The sequence below is a fragment of the Sesamum indicum genome, linkage group LG15 (assembly GCF_000512975.1).
Source record: "Sesamum indicum cultivar Zhongzhi No. 13 linkage group LG15, S_indicum_v1.0, whole genome shotgun sequence".
NCBI classification, from domain to species: domain Eukaryota; kingdom Viridiplantae; phylum Streptophyta; class Magnoliopsida; order Lamiales; family Pedaliaceae; genus Sesamum; species Sesamum indicum.
In genome coordinates this window covers 6,185,085-6,204,085 of record NC_026159.1, presented here as the reverse complement: position 1 = coordinate 6,204,085, position 19,001 = coordinate 6,185,085, and the positions used below count along the sequence as shown (strand labels likewise).

The 19,001-nt window shown below is 33.3% G+C and overlaps 1 protein-coding gene across 2 annotated transcripts; it reads left to right on the top strand.

Moving 5' to 3' along the window:
- Window positions 1–14,058, top strand: LOC105178048 (cyclin-dependent kinase E-1). Of its 2 annotated transcripts, XM_011101395.2 has the most exons (16): window positions 1–393; window positions 1,405–1,515; window positions 1,740–1,843; window positions 3,341–3,383; window positions 3,547–3,645; window positions 4,613–4,682; window positions 4,852–4,946; window positions 5,068–5,101; window positions 5,178–5,262; window positions 5,402–5,479; window positions 5,926–5,973; window positions 7,253–7,285; window positions 7,414–7,522; window positions 10,758–10,976; window positions 11,064–11,133; window positions 13,760–14,058. In XM_011101395.2, the coding sequence occupies exons 1-15, from the start codon at window positions 175–177 to the stop codon at window positions 11,130–11,132; spliced, it is 1,416 nt and encodes a 471-aa protein (XP_011099697.1). In that variant the 5' UTR covers window positions 1–174; the 3' UTR covers window position 11,133; window positions 13,760–14,058. The 2 variants fall into 2 exon arrangements, with proteins under 2 accessions (XP_011099697.1, XP_020554891.1); XM_020699232.1 differs by lacking the exons at window positions 10,758–10,976; window positions 11,064–11,133; window positions 13,760–14,058 and adding an exon at window positions 8,246–8,525.

Genomic DNA, 19,001 nt, shown 5'->3' with positions numbered 1-19,001 from the left:
TAGTAAGAAAAGGAAATAAGTAAATACTCCTAAGAAACGCCTGAATTGGAGCTCTCCAATGGATTCCCAAATTTGTCAATTCCGCAGTTTAAACTTTGTATAAGTATTTCCCGAGATACAGAACGATAAAGCAGAATTTGTTGTACAAGGTTGATATCAGTAGTTCGAGCAGATATGGGGGATGGAAGGGGAAGCAATTCGGGCAGTAACAGCAACAGCAAGCCGGAGTGGCTGGAGCAATACGATGTGATTGGGAAAATCGGGGAGGGAACTTATGGGCTGGTTTTCTTGGCGAAGATTAAGTCGAATCGCGCGAAATCTATAGCCATCAAGAAGTTCAAGCAGTCCAAAGATGGCGACGGCGTTTCTCCGACCGCAATTCGGGAAATCATGGTAAATTACGACCAACCCGTTTGTTTATGTGTTTCCAGTAATGTCTATGTGTTTGTGTGGGATACGTGTTATTAGTTCTGTTCTGTTCTCGGGGGTTTTGGTTGCTTGCTTGATTGGGAGGTAGAGAACAGTAAAACTTATTGTTGGCTCTTCTTCTTTTTGGTGGAATTCGTGTATGTGAAGTCTAGTAGGATGATGATTTTTGTGTGTGGTCAATTGGGTGAATGAAAAGCTGCAGAAAGGGGTCTTGGTTGCCTTTAGACTTATTGAATTGAATGAGGGAATGAAAGAGGGCGAAACAGACAGTGTGGGCTTGTCTTTCTCTTTCCCCCTTCATATTTTTTTACTGGGTAAGGTTCTGGTTATTCACCATGCTTGAAGCTGCAAATGTGTTTGAATAAGTAAATAGTTTTTTCTTTCTGAGAGGAAGTAAATAAATTTTTAAAAAACGTGCTTATTTGGTGGATGGATCGGCTTAAGTGTAGCTCACTGTGTGTGTCTAGAGCTCATAAATATTCACGACAGAGAAGGAGGAAGGATATTATAAATTATGTCAGTTCACACAATATAAGATTTATTTATAAATGAAGCAATTTAGTTGGATATACCTGCGATGCTTCTCCCTGGAAATTTATAGTGGCACCTTTGTTTTATTTCACTTATTTCTTCTTATTTTTATTTTTATCATGGTGAAGGAACTATTCAAGATTATAATAAATCTACGGGTCATATGGCAAGGCAGAAATTGATTTGAGTCCTTTCCCTTTTTCATGAACTATATATCCGAAAGAGACCACAAATGATGGGTGTTGGACTCAAATCTTTTTTTTTTTGGGTTTCCCCTTTTTCTTTTATCAATCAGGGATATAACATGTTTGTTCATAACATTTTGCTTTTTCTTTTAGTTTTTCTTAATGATTCCTTTAGTGTTTGCTTATTCATGTTTCGTCTTCTATCCTTGAGATTTTAAAATCATTTCCTGAATGTAATTATATCGGTTCTAATTTGCAGTTGTTACGTGAGATTTCCCATGAGAATGTTGTAAAGCTTGCGAATGTGCATATCAATCATGCGGACATGTCACTTTATCTAGCTTTTGACTATGCTGAGCACGACCTCTATGTGAGTAACTTCTTACTCTTTACTAATAAGCCCCATACAACGTACTCTGTCATGTTTTACTGTGAGCTGTGCACATTGCTCATTATAGTGAATGGTAATAGGTCCTTGTGTGAACACCCAACCGAAGAAAGATAGAGAAAATAGAAGAAGCTATATACACTTGTTTATATGCTCATCAATCTGACTGTAGCAAAAATTGATTTATCTCTTCTGGATTTTACTAGGAAATCATTAGACACCACAGGGACAAAGTCAACCAACCAATCAATCAGTATACCATCAAGTCAATATTGTGGCAGCTTCTTAATGGTCTCAATTATCTTCACAGGTTTGTATACTTCTATGTTCCTGTGCTTAATTAGTGTATGATTATAGCTAATCATACACTTACCTCCACCCAGACAACTGCAAACTGCACCTAATTGATTTTTGATCAACTGGTTTTGAATCCTGAGAAATGACATTGTCCTCTAGTTAATTTGGGCTAATGTTCTTCCATGGCTTGTTAGAAATAATTCTAGGTACTGAGACCTAATAAGCAGCTTTTGTCTCAGTGTCATATGTTTTTATCACTTTAAAAGTCCTTTATACTTTATCTCTGTGAACCTGATCTGGAGAGGGAACCTTGGAGAATTTTGCTTCCAGTATGTAGTTAGAAATTACTTGAAGTTTCTTGATATATCATTGAATGGTGCTTTATCTGTTCTCCTGAAGGTTTGAACATAACAATGTTGAGATGGTGGTGACTTGGTGGATTTGTTCTGAAGGGACTTGGAACTTTTTGATCCACTACCTTCCATCTTACTTGCATTTGGATGACATTATCATGTGAATCCTCTTTGATGCAATTCTTTTTAATGTCTCGAATAGTATTTGGAGTTACTCCATTTATTTAAACGTCCTAATATTAATCTTCATCATGAATCCTTCTTTGTTAGAAAAATTAAAATGGTAATCTATGTGCCTGATCTAGTGTTGCTTTCTTCTAAATTCTTCTCCTAATGGCAATGCAATTGCATCTTTTAAGCAATGTTCAGTTTGCACCATTTTTAAGCTAATAAAAAATGATTAAGTCTAACAGAGACGTTAGATGTGAAAGATTTAACACTATTTCATAATTTTGATCATCTCAAAACCTGGATCCTAGAACATATCTCTCTTTAACCTATACGGCTTTTAAACATTAATTGGCTTTGCAATTGGTTTCTAGACCTTCTAGGTCTTTTGAGATTATTGGCTTATTCTAACTTATCTCTATTATTTAAATTACTCAATGACAACAAAGTTAATCATTGGTGTGATTTATAAAGAGCTGAGCACTAGGATTTCTAATACAATTAATATATTTTATTCTAAAAATGATAAAAATCTTCTCATGAGGGGTATGAATGCTCTATTTTGTGGATGGTGTCTTTATTGCATAAAATTGTGCCTGTGGATGAACAGAAATTGCAGAATTCTAAGGAAAAAACTATGTAGCTTTGCACTTATTATGTGATTGCTTGCTCGTTGTGGATGCATCAGGTGGCTTTGCCTCCCCTCATACAATTTCTAGAGATATAAAAGGAATCTTATTTAGAGGACTATTAGAATATTAATATTCGTTTTTAAATAATTTGGATTTTAGTTTTGTTCTCCAGATATTTGCATGTATTGGATATGTTTTCAACTTTCTGTAAGGTTTTAAGAAGACAAGCATGTGGCTTACTGATCCTATAGGAAAATGCAGTAATCATGTCCAAGTTTTGCTTTATTCTTGGTCTGTGGTTTAAGTTGGAAAACTGCTGACCTTGGCTAACTCTTTTACAAATGACAATTTTTGCAGTAACTGGATTGTCCATCGAGATCTGAAGCCTTCAAATATCCTTGTAAGTTGCTTTTGCTGTATCTGTCTTCTAATGCCATTTGCTTCTCAATTATATATGATATTATTCTAAATATCTGTAGGTGCTATTGTTTCTGTACAAGTTTCCGTTCATGATTCTAAACCCTGAGGTCTTGTGTTATTTATCCTGAACTTTTGGTTACCAGGTAATGGGTGATGGAGAAGAGCAAGGAGTAGTAAAAATTGCTGATTTTGGCCTTGCAAGAATTTACCAGGCTCCCTTAAAGCCACTATCCGAGAATGGGGTAAGAAAATATCTTGTTCCACTTTTTCATTTTTGGTTTAAAGCAATCAAGTTCTTATACTTCTCTGTGTAAACTAGTTGAGCGCAAGTCGAGCTTGGAAAGATTTCACAGCTTGAGTTCAACAATTTTACTTCCTAAAGGAAAATATTGAGCTCTAGTTTATTGACTATAAAAAATCAAAATTTAAATTAATTATATTAGTAAGTTTTTTTTTAATTATAAAATGTCATTTTTAGAATATTTATTCAACATAGTTGATTGACTAAAGAAAATTTTATCTTGAATATAAATTTATATCGGAACTATGATAATTTAGAAAGAAAGAATACCAATGAATATGAAATTAGATGTGACTCTTGTTTGGACAATGGTAGAAACATATAATTTGTAGTCAGTGTTATTGTATATCTAATATTAGTTTAATAGTTACATCATCAGCATGGTCGTAGAAAAATGGGATTAGATTATGTAAAACTTACAAATAACTTGGTATGGTGTGTTTATTGATATATATATAGACAAGATAAACAGAGATGAGAAAAGTGTCAATGACAGGTCTTGTCAGCATTTTGTAAAGGCGGAGAATGTAGCTTCAGAATTCAGAGAGATAATTAAATTGTTCTGGAATAATTGCACACCGAAATCGGAATTGTGAATTTAAAAAAGGCCAATGCTTTATCTGATTTATGTATTAATGCTTTATTCTAATAATTAACAATATCTTGAAAGTTTTAAATGGTTGTGGAAGACCGCATTTTAAAACTGCTTAGTAGGAACCCAAATAAAAAAAGTTGAGTCTTCGGATTTGCATTGATAAAATTCTTCATTATCAACTCTGTATTCTGCTCTTTACAGTTTTTAATTTCTTGGCGCATCCATGCTTCCCTTCGGCATTTTTTATTCTTGTTATTATGGATACAATTCCAGCCATATTAATAGTTTGAGTTTTTGAATTTCTGAACTATAGGTTGTTGTTACTATTTGGTATCGTGCCCCTGAGTTGCTCCTTGGGGCGAAACACTATACAAGTGCTGTTGGTAAGATCTTTTTGAAACCATATTTCTCTGGTTAGTGGTTATCATTGTAAACATATCACATACGTATGTGTGCACGAGCGCGTTTTTAATCTTATATCACCAAAGAATTAGTTTGAATTAGATACTTAAGTCTTTTGCTTGATTGTGATATATTTTATTTATGGTACAGACATGTGGGCTGTTGGCTGCATCTTTGCTGAGCTTCTGACTCTAAAGCCGCTATTTCAAGGGCAAGAAGTCAAAGGGACTCCTAATCCATTTCAGGTATGATGTTTTCTGTAACCTTTGTTATTTAGAGTAAGTTGTACTCATTGTGTTGCTCATGCCAAAGCTTTTTGTACTCCTTTGGCTGGCTACGTCTTCTGAAATTTCTTTGATGATGCAGCTTGATCAACTTGACAAAATATTTAAGGTCCTAGGTGAGAAGGTTCTTTTGATGATTCCTTTTTCGTGGTTATTTTGTGAACAACTGCTGATAGATGTGTGTGGTGTTAGGTCATCCCACACAAGAAAAGTGGCCAACTCTTGTGAACCTTCCACACTGGCAATCTGATGTGCAACATATTCAAGGACACAAATAGTTAGTTATAACTTTTTCTTTTTTGCACTGTTTTGATATCAGTATGTTTTCTGCTGAGCAGTCAATGTCCTAGAGACATATATCTGTGTTGTGTTATTAGCTAAAAAATTTTCTCATTTAATTGCTTCGGTTCATGCAGTGATAATGCTGGACTTTACACTGTGGTTCATCTCTCTCCCAAAAATCCAGCATATGATCTCCTCTCCAAGATGCTTGAGTATGTCCCCTGTTTCTGCAAGCATTGCATTTGAACTTTTTATAATTTGGATCTGCTTGATGGTGCTCTCTTGAGTCACAGTAATAATAATGGGATTTCGACATCCACTGATATTTAATTGTATTTAACATCTATTATATTATTAAGACATATAATTACTGTGGCTTTAGTTGTTCATTAAAGTAAGATAAGATATTCAGTGCTTCTGCAAATCTAAAATATTCTTACTTTTCTGATGTTGTTGATATCAGAAAGCCACGTAGAATGCCAGTAGGTCTCAACATTTTTATTCAGTATTAAGGCTCTTTTTTTTTAGACTTGGACGTGTCTGCAGCCTGATATTAGTTTTGACTCCTTTTCTTCTAATTTCTTCATAATTGATGCATTATGTTTGGTCATTTAAGATTAACAGATTGACATTTGATATGCGGGTGTTTTGTTTGCAGGTATGATCCCAGAAAACGAATAACAGCTGCACAGGCTCTTGATCATGAGTATGTAATTACTGCTCCTCTACCAGCTTTTCAATCCTTGTTGTTTCTGATGTGCCTCCTGCTTGGATGAGCCTTTTACATTTACAAGGATAAGTTGTGCTTGCTTTGTGCTAAGACTGGTCAATAAGTGACTTTGTTTCTGAATTGATTCTGGAATTTGTTTTCGCAATTAGTGAACTGCAGCTATTAGTTCCTTTTGTGTCTTTGTTGCATTCTATTTTGTTCGGGACGAGGTTTTGGCAATCAGCCAATTAGCTGCTCCTTCTGTGACTTGTCTGGCATTTAATTTGCATAACCTCATCCCTCAATTCAACCATTCATGATTTATTACTATCAAACTCAATTTCCAATGTGATTTTCATGCTTGAGTTTCCTAAAGTAAAAAAATATGTCACAACTTGACATCTGATCGTCCAGCTAGCTGCATCCCCCTGCATTATCTATTTTGTCTCCCTTGTTCTATCTTCAAGTTTTGAAATCTGATGCATCTATGTACTGGGTTCATTGGAATCAACCTTTTAACTTGGTGCAAATTTTGGTTTATACTTTCTGGGCCAATGAGTCCTGTGATTATAACTCAGCTTAATTAAATAAGTATCCTCTATATTTCTATTTTGATCTTAACTCTCCAATCGGTTTCTGTGCTAATTTAGTATGTCTGTATAAAAACATGTATTCATCATTTGGGCTTTCTCAAACAGAAATCTGTATTTGCATTGGCCTTGACTTTGCTTGATCTGACTTGATCACTAATGGAATTGAAGGAGCCTAGTTTGAATGTGGTCTATGACTAACTCTAGAAGTTTTTACTTCTCTGGTATATTATATGTTTTTGCTCTCTATACAACAACAATTTTTACTTTGCTCTTTGTGATTGTTTTGTTATGCTGCTTTTTGCTGAAGGCAATGTAAATTGTGATGCAATGATGGTGGTTAGTGTCGATAGGCGAGTTATTTCCTTAAATAATGGTAAACCTGCTATAATATTTAGTTATTTCATTACACGTGGGGTGATTTCAATCAGTTTGCGGGATTCATGATTTAAATCTTACTTTGATTGCAGTCACAATCTTCATGTTTTTTCTTTCTCCTGTTGCACTCTATATTTTATCTTACACCATTCTGTATCCTTAAGTTGGTGGACGAGTTTTCTGTCATTAAATGTCAAGCTTTTTTATTTTTTAATTAAGTTATGTCCTAGTGGTTTTGGATTATTACTAACTGTCAAAGTTAGACTAGCCATCTTTAAATCCTCTAAGGTTCCTTTTCTGATTTACAGGTATTTTCGCATGGAACCTTTGCCGGGTCGCAAGTAAGTAACTATATTCCTTAGTTGCTGCACTTTTTGTGATCTAGTAGTTAATTCCTTTAGGTGATTCATGTCTAATACCACCTGCTTATTTAGTAATTTTGGTATATCTAATAACTCAATTGTGTCAGTGCTCTGGTATCTCCACAACCGGGAGAGAAAGTTGTGAATTACCCAACTCGGCCAGTGGACACAAGCACTGATATTGAAGGAACAATTAGTCTCCAGCCCTCTCAACCGGTATGGTTGGCTAATCCTCTGTTTATTTGACTGTTTGAAGCTTCTTAATATGCTAATCTTGTAGAGTACTTTGTTCTGGTCATACCTATCAGTTTGTGTAGCATTTGAATTGGCCCCCAAAAGTTGTCACCCTTGTAGTCATTTTGCCCAGAGTAATCTCTTTATGCAGCTAGAGCTTTGATTATCTATTATTGCTGCCTATCAGTTATCTGAGGCCTGAGCTAATTACATTTGTTTAGAATGCTTTTCTCTACCTTGTCATTCTTTTCACTTAAAGCAGTGTGCTGTTGAAAGAAATATAAGTATCTTGATGGGATGAAAAAATAATACCTAAGAATAGCATATTTCAAGCATGGTAATTAATTACATTCTCATTCTGTGTTGGCAATTCTAATGATCCATTCCAGGTAATAGAGGGGAGTTTATTTGAACCATACTTAGAAACAACCCCAAATTTGAGTTGGGAGACACCTTAATGCCAAATATGAGTTTTGGATGCCAAGAGGAAAGGTTCGGGGCCTGCGTGCAATTGAGAAACTTCTTGGACATTTGCTGGAAATTATTGAGATGTTCAAATAGATCTTTCCAAAACCATAATAATATGCACACATGAAATTTTATTTATTGCATGTTTAACTTTTGTGCATGAAATGTTGCAGTCTTCTATCTCATGATGATAACCTGATTTCTGTTTTATGATTCGATTCTTTTATGCTTTACAAGGCAACTCTCTTTCGTTTTCTGGGAAAGGTTGATGTGCCTGCTGTATGTGGTCCCCGTCATTGACTTTTTCGTCTGATAGATTTGAGCTTTAGCTGTAGCAGCAGACAACCTGCTATTCTTGATGCAATTATGTAAAGATCCTAGTGGTTGTGGCTTTTGTGGAATTACCTTGCACCTGGTTTAACTTGATTTGAAAAGCTCAACAGGCTGTGATTATCTTTGTAATGATTGATTACATGTTAGGCATCATTTTTCAGAACCCCTTTTTTTGGGGCAAGGCACTCTTCTCTTCTACTCTGATTCAGTATTACATGGATGGTGAAGTTAACCTGAAAACCATAACTCAAGCCGTATCTGATTATTTTTTTTTCTTGATGGTGCACGTTTAATATGCTAAATCAACTTAATTGAGTATCAGATGAGATTATGCTACTATGTTAATACAAATAGATACGGTAGGCATAGGCGAAGGAAATACCCCCTATTTCACTGTCTGAAGAATTTTGGTTGAGGGTTGAAGAGAGGGGAAATGGCTCTGCTGTGGATTTAGAGGTCTTTGCATGGCGCATTTGCGAAGTATGGTATATTATGCAGTACTTATCAAATTGAATGATCAAAATCATCATAAGCAAGTCTAAGATAATGCATGTTATGCATTTCTTCATTTGGAGTATTTCACGTAGTTACACACAAGCCAAAAATTACAATGTCCCTTTATATCTAAGAATGACAGTGCAATTATGAGTGAGTCCTAAAAAATTAGCCAGTTGTATGTTCTACTTGTATAAAAACAAATAAGCTATATAATGTGTAAGTAATTAAGTGAATAAGTTTCACTTGATTACAACCTTATTTGCATATATTAAGAATTTAATGTATAAGCCATAAATAGACTGATCACTTTTTGCTACACGACACATTTTCTCATCATATGCATTTTCCTTGAAGAATTATGATTAGCTGAAAGATTCCAAATTGTGTACAATATTAGCTCTTCTATACGAGGAAATCTTAATGCCGTATTCTTTCCTTGGACCGAATTTGCAAATGGGACGCGATCCCTGAATTTTGCATTATTGTCATATATCAAGGGCTGCATATATAAAAACATGCTTTGAATTTATTATCTTGGTGGCCCACTTCTAGACATTCAAGTGATTAATGTGGAAAGCTCTATTTTGCACTTTAGCCATAGTCCTTTTCATTAATGCTTAAAATTTTCAGCGTCATCCAACAAAATTTATGAGTTTCAACTTAAGAAAGGTGATGTAGTTTAGGTGCCTCTAACTATTAACTACTTTACCACTGCTTAATAATAGTCTGCTTATTGGCACTTTCTGACTGTAGCCTCCTTGAAACTTTATTAGCTCTCGGAGTTATATGGTGTCCTGAAGTGCTTATTTAACTAATAATTTATAAGCACTTCAAAATTCATTCCTTGGAGCCTCTAAACAATACAAAACACAGCACTATGATATAAGCAATTTAAAGTGCTTACACCCTAACCCTAAAACTTTAAAAGTGACCTAGAGAATAGCTTATAATTATTCATCACGTTTTGCTGGGATCACTTGACTTATTTACAATCTATAAATCAAATTGGATTAAATAGCTATAATCGACTCTTAAGTATAATCGGTTTAACTTTTTGCATGTACGGTCAATTGAAGAAATATAATATGAGTCTAATTGGTGAGGTGACATTGCTCTTACTGGAGTATCAAACCTAACTTAAAAGACTAAGCAGCAGTACATGAGTGAGTGCTGGGTATTATTAGGTGATCCTCCTCTACTTCTTCCTACATTGGGCTGGACGGTTTGGTTTTATGCTACTAAAATTAGTGTGTAACAGTTGTTGCAAATTGGTGGTTTAGATAACTTCCGTCGGAGAAGTTTGCTGCTGTGAGTTAAAATCTATTATATTGTGTTTGAATTGACGGGTTTAGAGTTAGAGATTTAGAATCCATGATAAGAAATCCTTTCGAACTTGTCTGGATAATTTTATATGACAAAGGATCCAAACCGTTCATTTCTATTTGAGCTATATTTTGTGGCATTGTAATGGATTTCAAATCCATTTCTGAAATCATTCTCATAATAATTCCTTCTAATTCAACTCCTTTTATCCAAGTGTAGCATTAAGGTTTTCTACTTTCCATCAGGCTCCAAATTGAAATATAAATCATCGTGAACCGAATCTATTTTAATTATGTCTTGATATTAAGATGTTTCAGGTTTGAATATGTACTCCTCTGGAACCATGAGTGATATTGTGAACCATGTCAGTATGTATATGGAAAAAGGTGAAAGTTATGAAATACTACGAAAACTAACATTTAGTGGAGGAAGCTGGATGAAAGTAAAATCAAGTAACTGTATCCCGTATAACCATAATTTGTTGCTGGTTATATTAAGTATGTGGAAGATTTGCAAGATCTAGTTTTTTGTGACAATTTTCTTCCGATGTCTTTGTTTTCTCATGCATACTTTTGTTTCGGTTTGCTTTTATTAGGTATCATCTGGAAATTCGATGTCTGGGGCCATGGGAGGTCCTCATGTGATGCAAAATAGATCCATGCCCCGGCCAATGCCCATGGTTGGCATGCAACGGATGCAACCCCCCGGAATCCCAGCTTATAATCTTGCTTCTCAGGCTGGAATGGGTGGTGTAAATCCTGGTGGGATCCCAATGCAGCGAGGTGTTGGTCCCCAGGCTCATCAACAGCAACAGGTTTGTTGGTTTCGATGAGCACTCTGCTGAATGTTTATGTTGATTTCTCTTCCTTCAGTAAATACGTAGTCTATCCTTTTATAATAGATGAGAAGGAAGGACCCTGGAATGGGGATGACTGGATATCCTCCACAACAGAAATCAAGGCGCTTCTGAGGTAATTCCACTTGTAGTTCTTAGGTTTTGCTGCTATAGAATATTTTATTTGCTAATATCCCTTAAGAAGTCTGGTTTGATTTCCATCGCAGAGCTAATATTAATGTTTGGACTGCAAGCATTCAAGACACAATAGATCATCTATATTAAGTTGCAAATCCATATTAATCCTGTCTTTTAATCACTCCTGTTGCACTTTTGCCTGATTTGTTAAAATGGTATGTATATATTTCTTTATTTTGGTTAGTTTTGTTAGATTTTGTTCCTAAACTTCTTACTCTGACATTTTCCACCTGTATATAAGATAGTTTTAGTTATTAATAATCATGCATGGAACAAGATTAATGTATGTGCTCCACCTCATTTTGTCATGAGGAGGACACTCTTTGGGTGGAACTTAGGTCTGTGGACCAGAGGAAAGGATTCCTAATACTGGTGTAAATTTCTTTAGTATTTATCTCCTTTGTTACAGAAGTAGATATGGTTGACTAATGAAAACTCTGGTAGATTTTATGGCCATAGAGAAAGGAAACCAAAAAGGGGGAAAAAATAAAATTAGAGTTTTCCCCATGTCAATGTATTTCTACGCAATAGCCACTTGGTCTATTTCATGCTTCATTCCTTCTAGCTATCTGTCTGCGCTTGATGTTCTTTGTATCCTGGGAATGGCTGGAATTCATATATGATAGAGATGGAACTAAACTTATATCACATCTACGAGAGGTATATGAGAAATCTTGATCTCCATCAACATACTTTTGATAACCTTGAACTGTACGGTAATGAATTTAAATTAAATTAAAATACAGAAGATCTTAGCTGTATTAGTGATCTAAATCTTAAGACATGATGGCTAGTTTGTGAAGGTTTAAGATACAAATTCCCCTAGGCAAACATAAAATTGACTTTGAATCAGGCCCGAGTGAAGGGCATTAAGTCTAAATCTTATTTAAACAAGAGAATATAGTTGAATACTTGGATTGTTGCTATGGCCATATTTCTGCAGAGAACTTGAAAATAAATTCCCGTAGAAGCAGTGGCATGAAAAAGTAGTAAAAAGAGCTCCAGAATTATCTCACAAACTAATTTTGAAAGAATGGAGCTACATTTGGATGGAAAATTGGGATTGGAGAGATGGATTTGAAATGATAAGTGGTCCGAAATCAACCAAAATGACTCAAAGTATAACTTTAATGAAGAGCTCAAGATTTATCAATTCAAACATAATGTAAGAGAATCAGAGATGGATATAGGTTTTCATTGTCCTAGCAATATGTGGACTTGTGGGCATATAAATCTGAGTTCCCTAGGTAGCACTTACTTGTCAATTCATTAATGAGATATTTCTTTGAAATAAAAATGAAGTAAAATATTGAAACTATGTTTGGATGTGAGATGAACTTGCAATGTCCTATATAAAAGATGTTTGGCAGTAGATTAAAGGTATAATTATCTTTTCAAAATGAAGAAAATGAAAAAAAGAATTCTTGAGATATTTTTCCTTACAATTCACAAATAAATAACACCTGTGTAAAAAAAAGTATGTCGTGATGGAATTCGGGAAAACTTCCATAAGTGACTTTCTTGTACTTTGCTTTTGTACAAGTTAGCTAACCAATTTAGCACTTCGAAAAGGTTCTACTAGAAACTGGTATATCCGAGGTTGCACAGCATACATTTTTTGCTCATTCATGTGTGGAACTGTTGATTATGTGCTTTCTTTCACTGAATTGTCCGAATTGCAAAAGTCATTTTGATCAGGGGGTGTTCCGTAAGACTCTTTTACTATTTTCGAAGAAGCTATCTTGTATGTGTATGTGGCTTTTGGTTTTACGTTTACGTTTTTGTGCGTTGGGTTGGCTGTGTGGTGTGGTTGCGCCAATCCCCTTGCCTTCTCTTCATTTTGATTGATTTTTATTATTTTGTGCAATCTGCTCGCCCTCTAATTGAAAAACTTGGTAATTTTGTTTTCAGAGAGTCCATTAAATATAATCTAATTGTTTCTGCATATGTCACTGCAATTCGTTGCCCCCTCCTCCCTCCCCTTTTTTTTCCTTTTTCCTCTATTGTGGTGGGGGGTTGAAAGGAGCTCTAAACTTATCAAGAATTGACCCATGAATGCAAACAGGTGAAACTGTTAAATAAGTCGTATTTACAATCACACCACTTGAGATTCAGGCATATCATTAAGGGGGGAAGAGGGTCTCAGTTTTGGGAACTTGCGCTAACACCACCTATATGATTGTTTTATATTACCATCTAGTTTTATGAAGAAATTTATAATGTAAGAGATGATTGCTAGAAGTGAAGCATAATTTTTCAAGACCTGAAGCTCTAGGGATAGTAGTGTAATTTACTCCTTAAATGAAGAAAGTATATAGCTCCTCAAACCAAGGGCAGGTCAAATGTGCAGAATTAATGCATGATAGAGCCATGAGCTATAAAGGAATCTCAATTTCATCCTCACTCACAATTAGGTTAAAGAGGAAGAAGGAAATCTATGAGGTCTGTGGATTATGTTGCCTACCAAAGTTGCATCTTTTGCCTCATTTATGCATATGAATTTTCCAGGGATCATTAGTTATTGATTTCATAGTCTGATTCAAGGCTTCTACATTTATATGCAGAATTCAGCTCGATTCCAGAAGAAAATGGAGCAGAAGTGACGGGATCAGTAAAGAAAGGCAAGACGTACACTCAAATCATTCCAGAAGAAGAGACAAGGGCAGTAGCAAAACAAATGATTCAACCCCAGATTCACAATATTCAGTAGAAGCATACAGATCAAGAATTGAGACTAGTGCCTAGTTGTTCCCGAAATCAAACTTTCTTGGTAGTATACTTGCAATTGACTCGATGATTTATCCTTATCCTGGTGCAATACAATGCTTTGTACAGTTCATCCTCTACTTATTTTTGCCGTTCATTCTGTAACTTGTTTCTTTGCTGAGTAGTCAACATATATTTCTTAGGCTCAAATATAGGAGAAAAAAAAGCGCTGAATCAGTAGTAAATTTGGTTTCTGGAGAAAATGCCAGTGAAAGTGTGAACTGATATAATTCCCATTTCTTTCCTCACTGAAAATATAAACTCAAATGCAGATATAGATCCATAAATTTGGTTAATCGAAAAATTACAAGTAGTTGAGTTGTTTTAACTAGTTTGCAGAAAGTCGATTGCAGTAGTTATTTTTCACTTGAAGCTGTAATCAAGTAGGCTATCCTGAAATGCCCCCTGCCAAAATTGCCTTGGTATTCTGTATACATGGAGCAGTGTACCAAGGTTCTACCTTTTTCAATCTAAATTCACCTTGTAAATTACAATAAGCTACTAGGGACTTGGCATAGTTGCGAATATTCTTTCGTTATTTAAAAAATTATAAGTACTCTAATATATGATGAACTTATGTAATTTTTGGAAGGGTTGGAATATACTTGTTGTATTCTTTTTTCAAGAACATTAAAGAAAATGTAAAAAGTTGGACGAGGTGAATGGAAAAATAAAAATATTATCTATTTGGTTCATAATTTTTTTTTAAAAAATAAGTGTAATTATAATTAATAGTCTATAGTTACATTATGGTTAGTTTAACATAAAAAAATAGAAAGGAATTTAACGGAGAGTAGCGAATTTGCTAATTGTTAGATGATTGTAAAAATTAGAAAGAGATCAATAATTTTTTAAACAATAAGGGGTATGTGTAATTATGCTAAATTTAAGAAGAGCTATAATTTATCCTTATTTATAATAAAAAAAAATGTAATCACTAAGTAAGGTGTAGGTTAAAAATTAACTAAAAATCTGAGTATAATCTATATCTTGCACATGAAATGTTATTGTTAATTTGATATCAAAATTAAGTAAATCTATATCATTTTCAGATAAAAATAAATAATCACATCCCTATATTCCAAGTACACTTAAAAAAAGAAAATAGAACAAAATCATAGTCTGATCTAGCATATTTTATCAATTATTTTTTTAAAGATTATCCAAAATACAATTAGTCATTGTTTGGCAAAAGAGCTGAATGTATTCAAGTTCTGGATATGATATTCCAATTAGAGCAGAGAAAAGAGAAATGTGGGGATGGGCTTTGCAAACTGGCCCAACTGCATTTCCTTTATCATGTCCGCAGATCCTCTGTATTTGGTGCAGAGTGTTACAAAGCCAGATAAAGATACGCCGCCGCCGCAAAGGCCGAGATTGAGAGAGAGAGAGAGAGAGAGAGAGCATGGACCTCAAAAATGTGAAAGCCAAACAAGTCTTTATATTAATATCCCAAGAAAGAACAAAACAAAATAGCCAACTGTACCTTCTTCAATTTTCCACACACACAAACATTTGTCAGAATCACAACATACAATTTTATTTGTTTATTCTTATCAAATTATATTTTTTTATGGACTATTTATTTATTGTTAATATGTAATTTTCAGCATATTAGTTTTCTTAATTACTATAATTATAAAGTTTGACTTTAAAACCTATTTGTTCTACTAAATTTGATACATAGTTGATGGCTCATAATTTATTGCCACTATTCGTATTAGAAATAAAAAAAAGAATATTTTAAAATTGAAAGTTTAAATAAAAAATTTAGAAAAATTGAATTAAAGGCAAAAATTCCCTCTGAGTTTCAAAAAATTAAATAGTGTAGCAGTTTTCTCTATATTGTAACTTTAAACAAATATATAAATATTAGCAACACATTATATTAATAGACAAAGATATTACTAGTATGAAATTAATAATATAGACAAAATCAAACACTGTAAATGTAAAGCCTTCATGAATCAAATTATTTATAAATAATTTTAAGGAAAAAGACCTCTTTCCAACAATTCTTTGAATTAATTTAATTCTTCCTATAATTTGATTTCAGGGTCTTCTGATTCTTTTTTGGATATCATTGTCAAATATTTTCTTTCTTTAAAATGAATGTTATTTATTTTATTAAGGAATAAGGACATTTTTGTTCATTTTGATTGAAATTTTATAATTAAGGATTTTTTAAAGGTTTTGAAGGTATAAGGAAGTTTTCTAGACCACCTTTATTGTACAAGCATAAAAACTATTTAACTATGTTTATTACTTCCTCCAAGAAAAAAAAAAAAAAAACTATGTTTGTTATTTATTGATGTGTGTTTGAATTTAGAAAGTTTACATGAGTCTGATTCATATATATGAAGGTCCAGATGTTCAGGTAATTTAAAAATCTTGTAGTATTGTCTGTAAGGTAAGAAAACGTAAAAATACACCAGAAAGGTTCTAGTTATTGCCTTTAGATGTTTAAGCCCATAAGGTCCTAAATAAGAGAAGGTGAAGGTCGTGAAAACATTTAATGTGTCAAAAATTGTAACTGACCATGGAATCCTAGTATTTACAGATGTTCTTGATTGTATGCTTCATGTAAATCATTGATCCACAGATGATCAGATGGTCATTACATATTTGTAAATACCAAGCTCAAGTCGAGTTGAGCCCACCCTGGTACGATCTGAATATAAGAGACGCAAATTTTGATTGTTTTCATGATTAACCAAAAGAGTTCAAAGCATTTGTGTAAATCTTCAAGATCATGAGGTAGCACCCTATTACTTGTAATCGAATAACTACTTCTCCTGAAATTTAATATAATTACAAATATCCCCTATTATTACAAATATCGCCCCTCATCAAAGAACATTTAAAAAATATTTTTAAAAAAATCTGAAAATGGGTAAAGTAAATAATCCATAGGGCATATTGATCCATATTTTTTTAAAAAAGAATCTAAAAGATATAGAAAATTATAAGTTATAATCCTAAAGACCATCGAATAAATTGAGAACTAACGAAATGGGCTCATTGTTAGGTGAATGTTAAAATTAGAGAGATATTTATAAATTTTCAAATAATAAAGTTTAGAAAAGAAATATAACATTTAAACATGATAATTATCATAGTTAAAAATTATTTAACCGTAATGAAAAATCATTGACCACGGCCATACAACGATTGCTGATTGTGATTTTTACCAGTTCGTGACTAATAATACATTTAACATGGCTAAAAAATCATTTGAAGCATGACAAAAATAGTTTTGAAAGTGAATAAGATTTAAATTTATTCAAACACCCTCATATTCTAGAAGAGGATGAGAAAGAGATGGTGTGTGTTGAAGAGGTGTTAGAATGGCAGAGAAAGATACGCCGCCGCAAAAGGGAAGTGCAATCCTTACATATGTCCTTTATCCCCACAAACTAAAACCGCCCACTCTTTAAATTATGCAATTTTCCTTTGTCCCAATCACAAATTAGATACATACCATTTCAGAATTCAGACACCAACTGCACTCAACATCCTCATCTTACTTAACTCATAAGATTCATATTTTCCAATAAAAAAAATTTAAGTTTTATTTGGATTGAAAAATTTTAAAGGATTTATGAATTTTAAATTCTACGTATTAAGTTTTCTGAATTTATTTGGATAATTTCAAATTTAAATTCTTCAACTATATTACGCACGTATGTGGGATTTCGGGCTAAAATATACGTGCGTAAGGGTATTTTATAAAACTCAGCACAAAAATCACTCAAAACAAGTAAAAATATATCAACATTATAAGGGTATCTTAATTAAAAATATCAAAATATAAGGTCAAAAACAGCTAAAAGGCACCCCCAAAGGCACAATAAGTGCGTGTAGTGCACCTTCCATTAATTACTGACGGAAGATGTGTTTTTTGCTAAGTTTTACAATACACAAAGGGGCTTTTCGCCTATTTCGAAAATACAGGATTTTTTTTGTAACTATTTCAACAAAACACAAGGAGATAAAGCATTTTAATAATTTCTTTTATATGTATACGCAACCACTCTTCTATTTCTTTTTAGAACTAATCACTTTTTTAGAATTTTTTGCAAAATAACCTCGCTATTGCTATTATTTTAAAACACTTAATATTTATGTGATAATCACTTTTCTATTATTTTTATATTAATTAACCACTCATCAGAAAGTACAAATTTCTACAAACTTCCCATAACAAGGGCAACTTTTACAAAATAATTGTTATTATAACCATTAACTCTTATTATTATGATGGAAAAGTTTTTTAATAACTTAACACATTCATCTATTATAAAATTTAAAATTCGTTTATTTTAGATTTTTAGCAAAACCCCAGATTCATCATATCAAAAACAACTCAAGGTTTCTTTTTTTAGTATACAACAAATAAAATAAATTTTTCGCCCAATTGGGGGAGCGTGGATGATGTAATCCTATTCCATTTATTTAATGCTTGGAAATGAAAGTTGTTTGATATCATCACTATATATGTAACCTTAAAAGTGATTTTCTCTACTCAAACATTTGTTTTTAGCCAAAAAAGTGCTTCTCTAGTTGCATTGAATCCCCGCCCTATTTTGCTCTTGCCCAACGTCAGCAATTTTGGCCCCAATGTGTTACCTAATGCCATTGGCAACTCATACCAAGAATTTCAAATGAGAAATTGTTCACTCAGTATGTTTTTCTTAGCAAGATCAGTCATTTGTGAAGGTTGTCATATATTTTATACTATTTTATAATGGAAAATTTGTTACATGTAGACTTTCTGTAATTTGAAAAATTTCATTTAGTACCCTGATGTTTGTTCTGTGTAACATATAAATCCTTTCGTTAATTAAACTTCACCGAATTTGCTGACACTAATAAAAAAAGTTGAATAAAATATATTTATCTCCTATTGACTTATTACTCACTTACTGCAGGACAAATAAATATTTTATGATCAAATTATCCTTATACATATTCACACGATGATGAATGTGAAAAATATATTTATAAAGGTATCTTGACCAGAAAAGATTTGTTTGACTT

Coding starts and splice junctions, on each gene's coding strand:
- LOC105178048 (XM_011101395.2), top strand. CDS start 175: ATGGGGGATGGAAGGGGAAGCAATTCGGGCAGTAACAGCAACAGCAAG. Junction 3,384..3,546: donor TGAAGCCTTCAAATATCCTT/GTAAGTTGCTTT, acceptor TTTGGTTACCAG/GTAATGGGTGATGGAGAAGA. Junction 7,286..7,413: donor GAACCTTTGCCGGGTCGCAA/GTAAGTAACTAT, acceptor CAATTGTGTCAG/TGCTCTGGTATCTCCACAAC.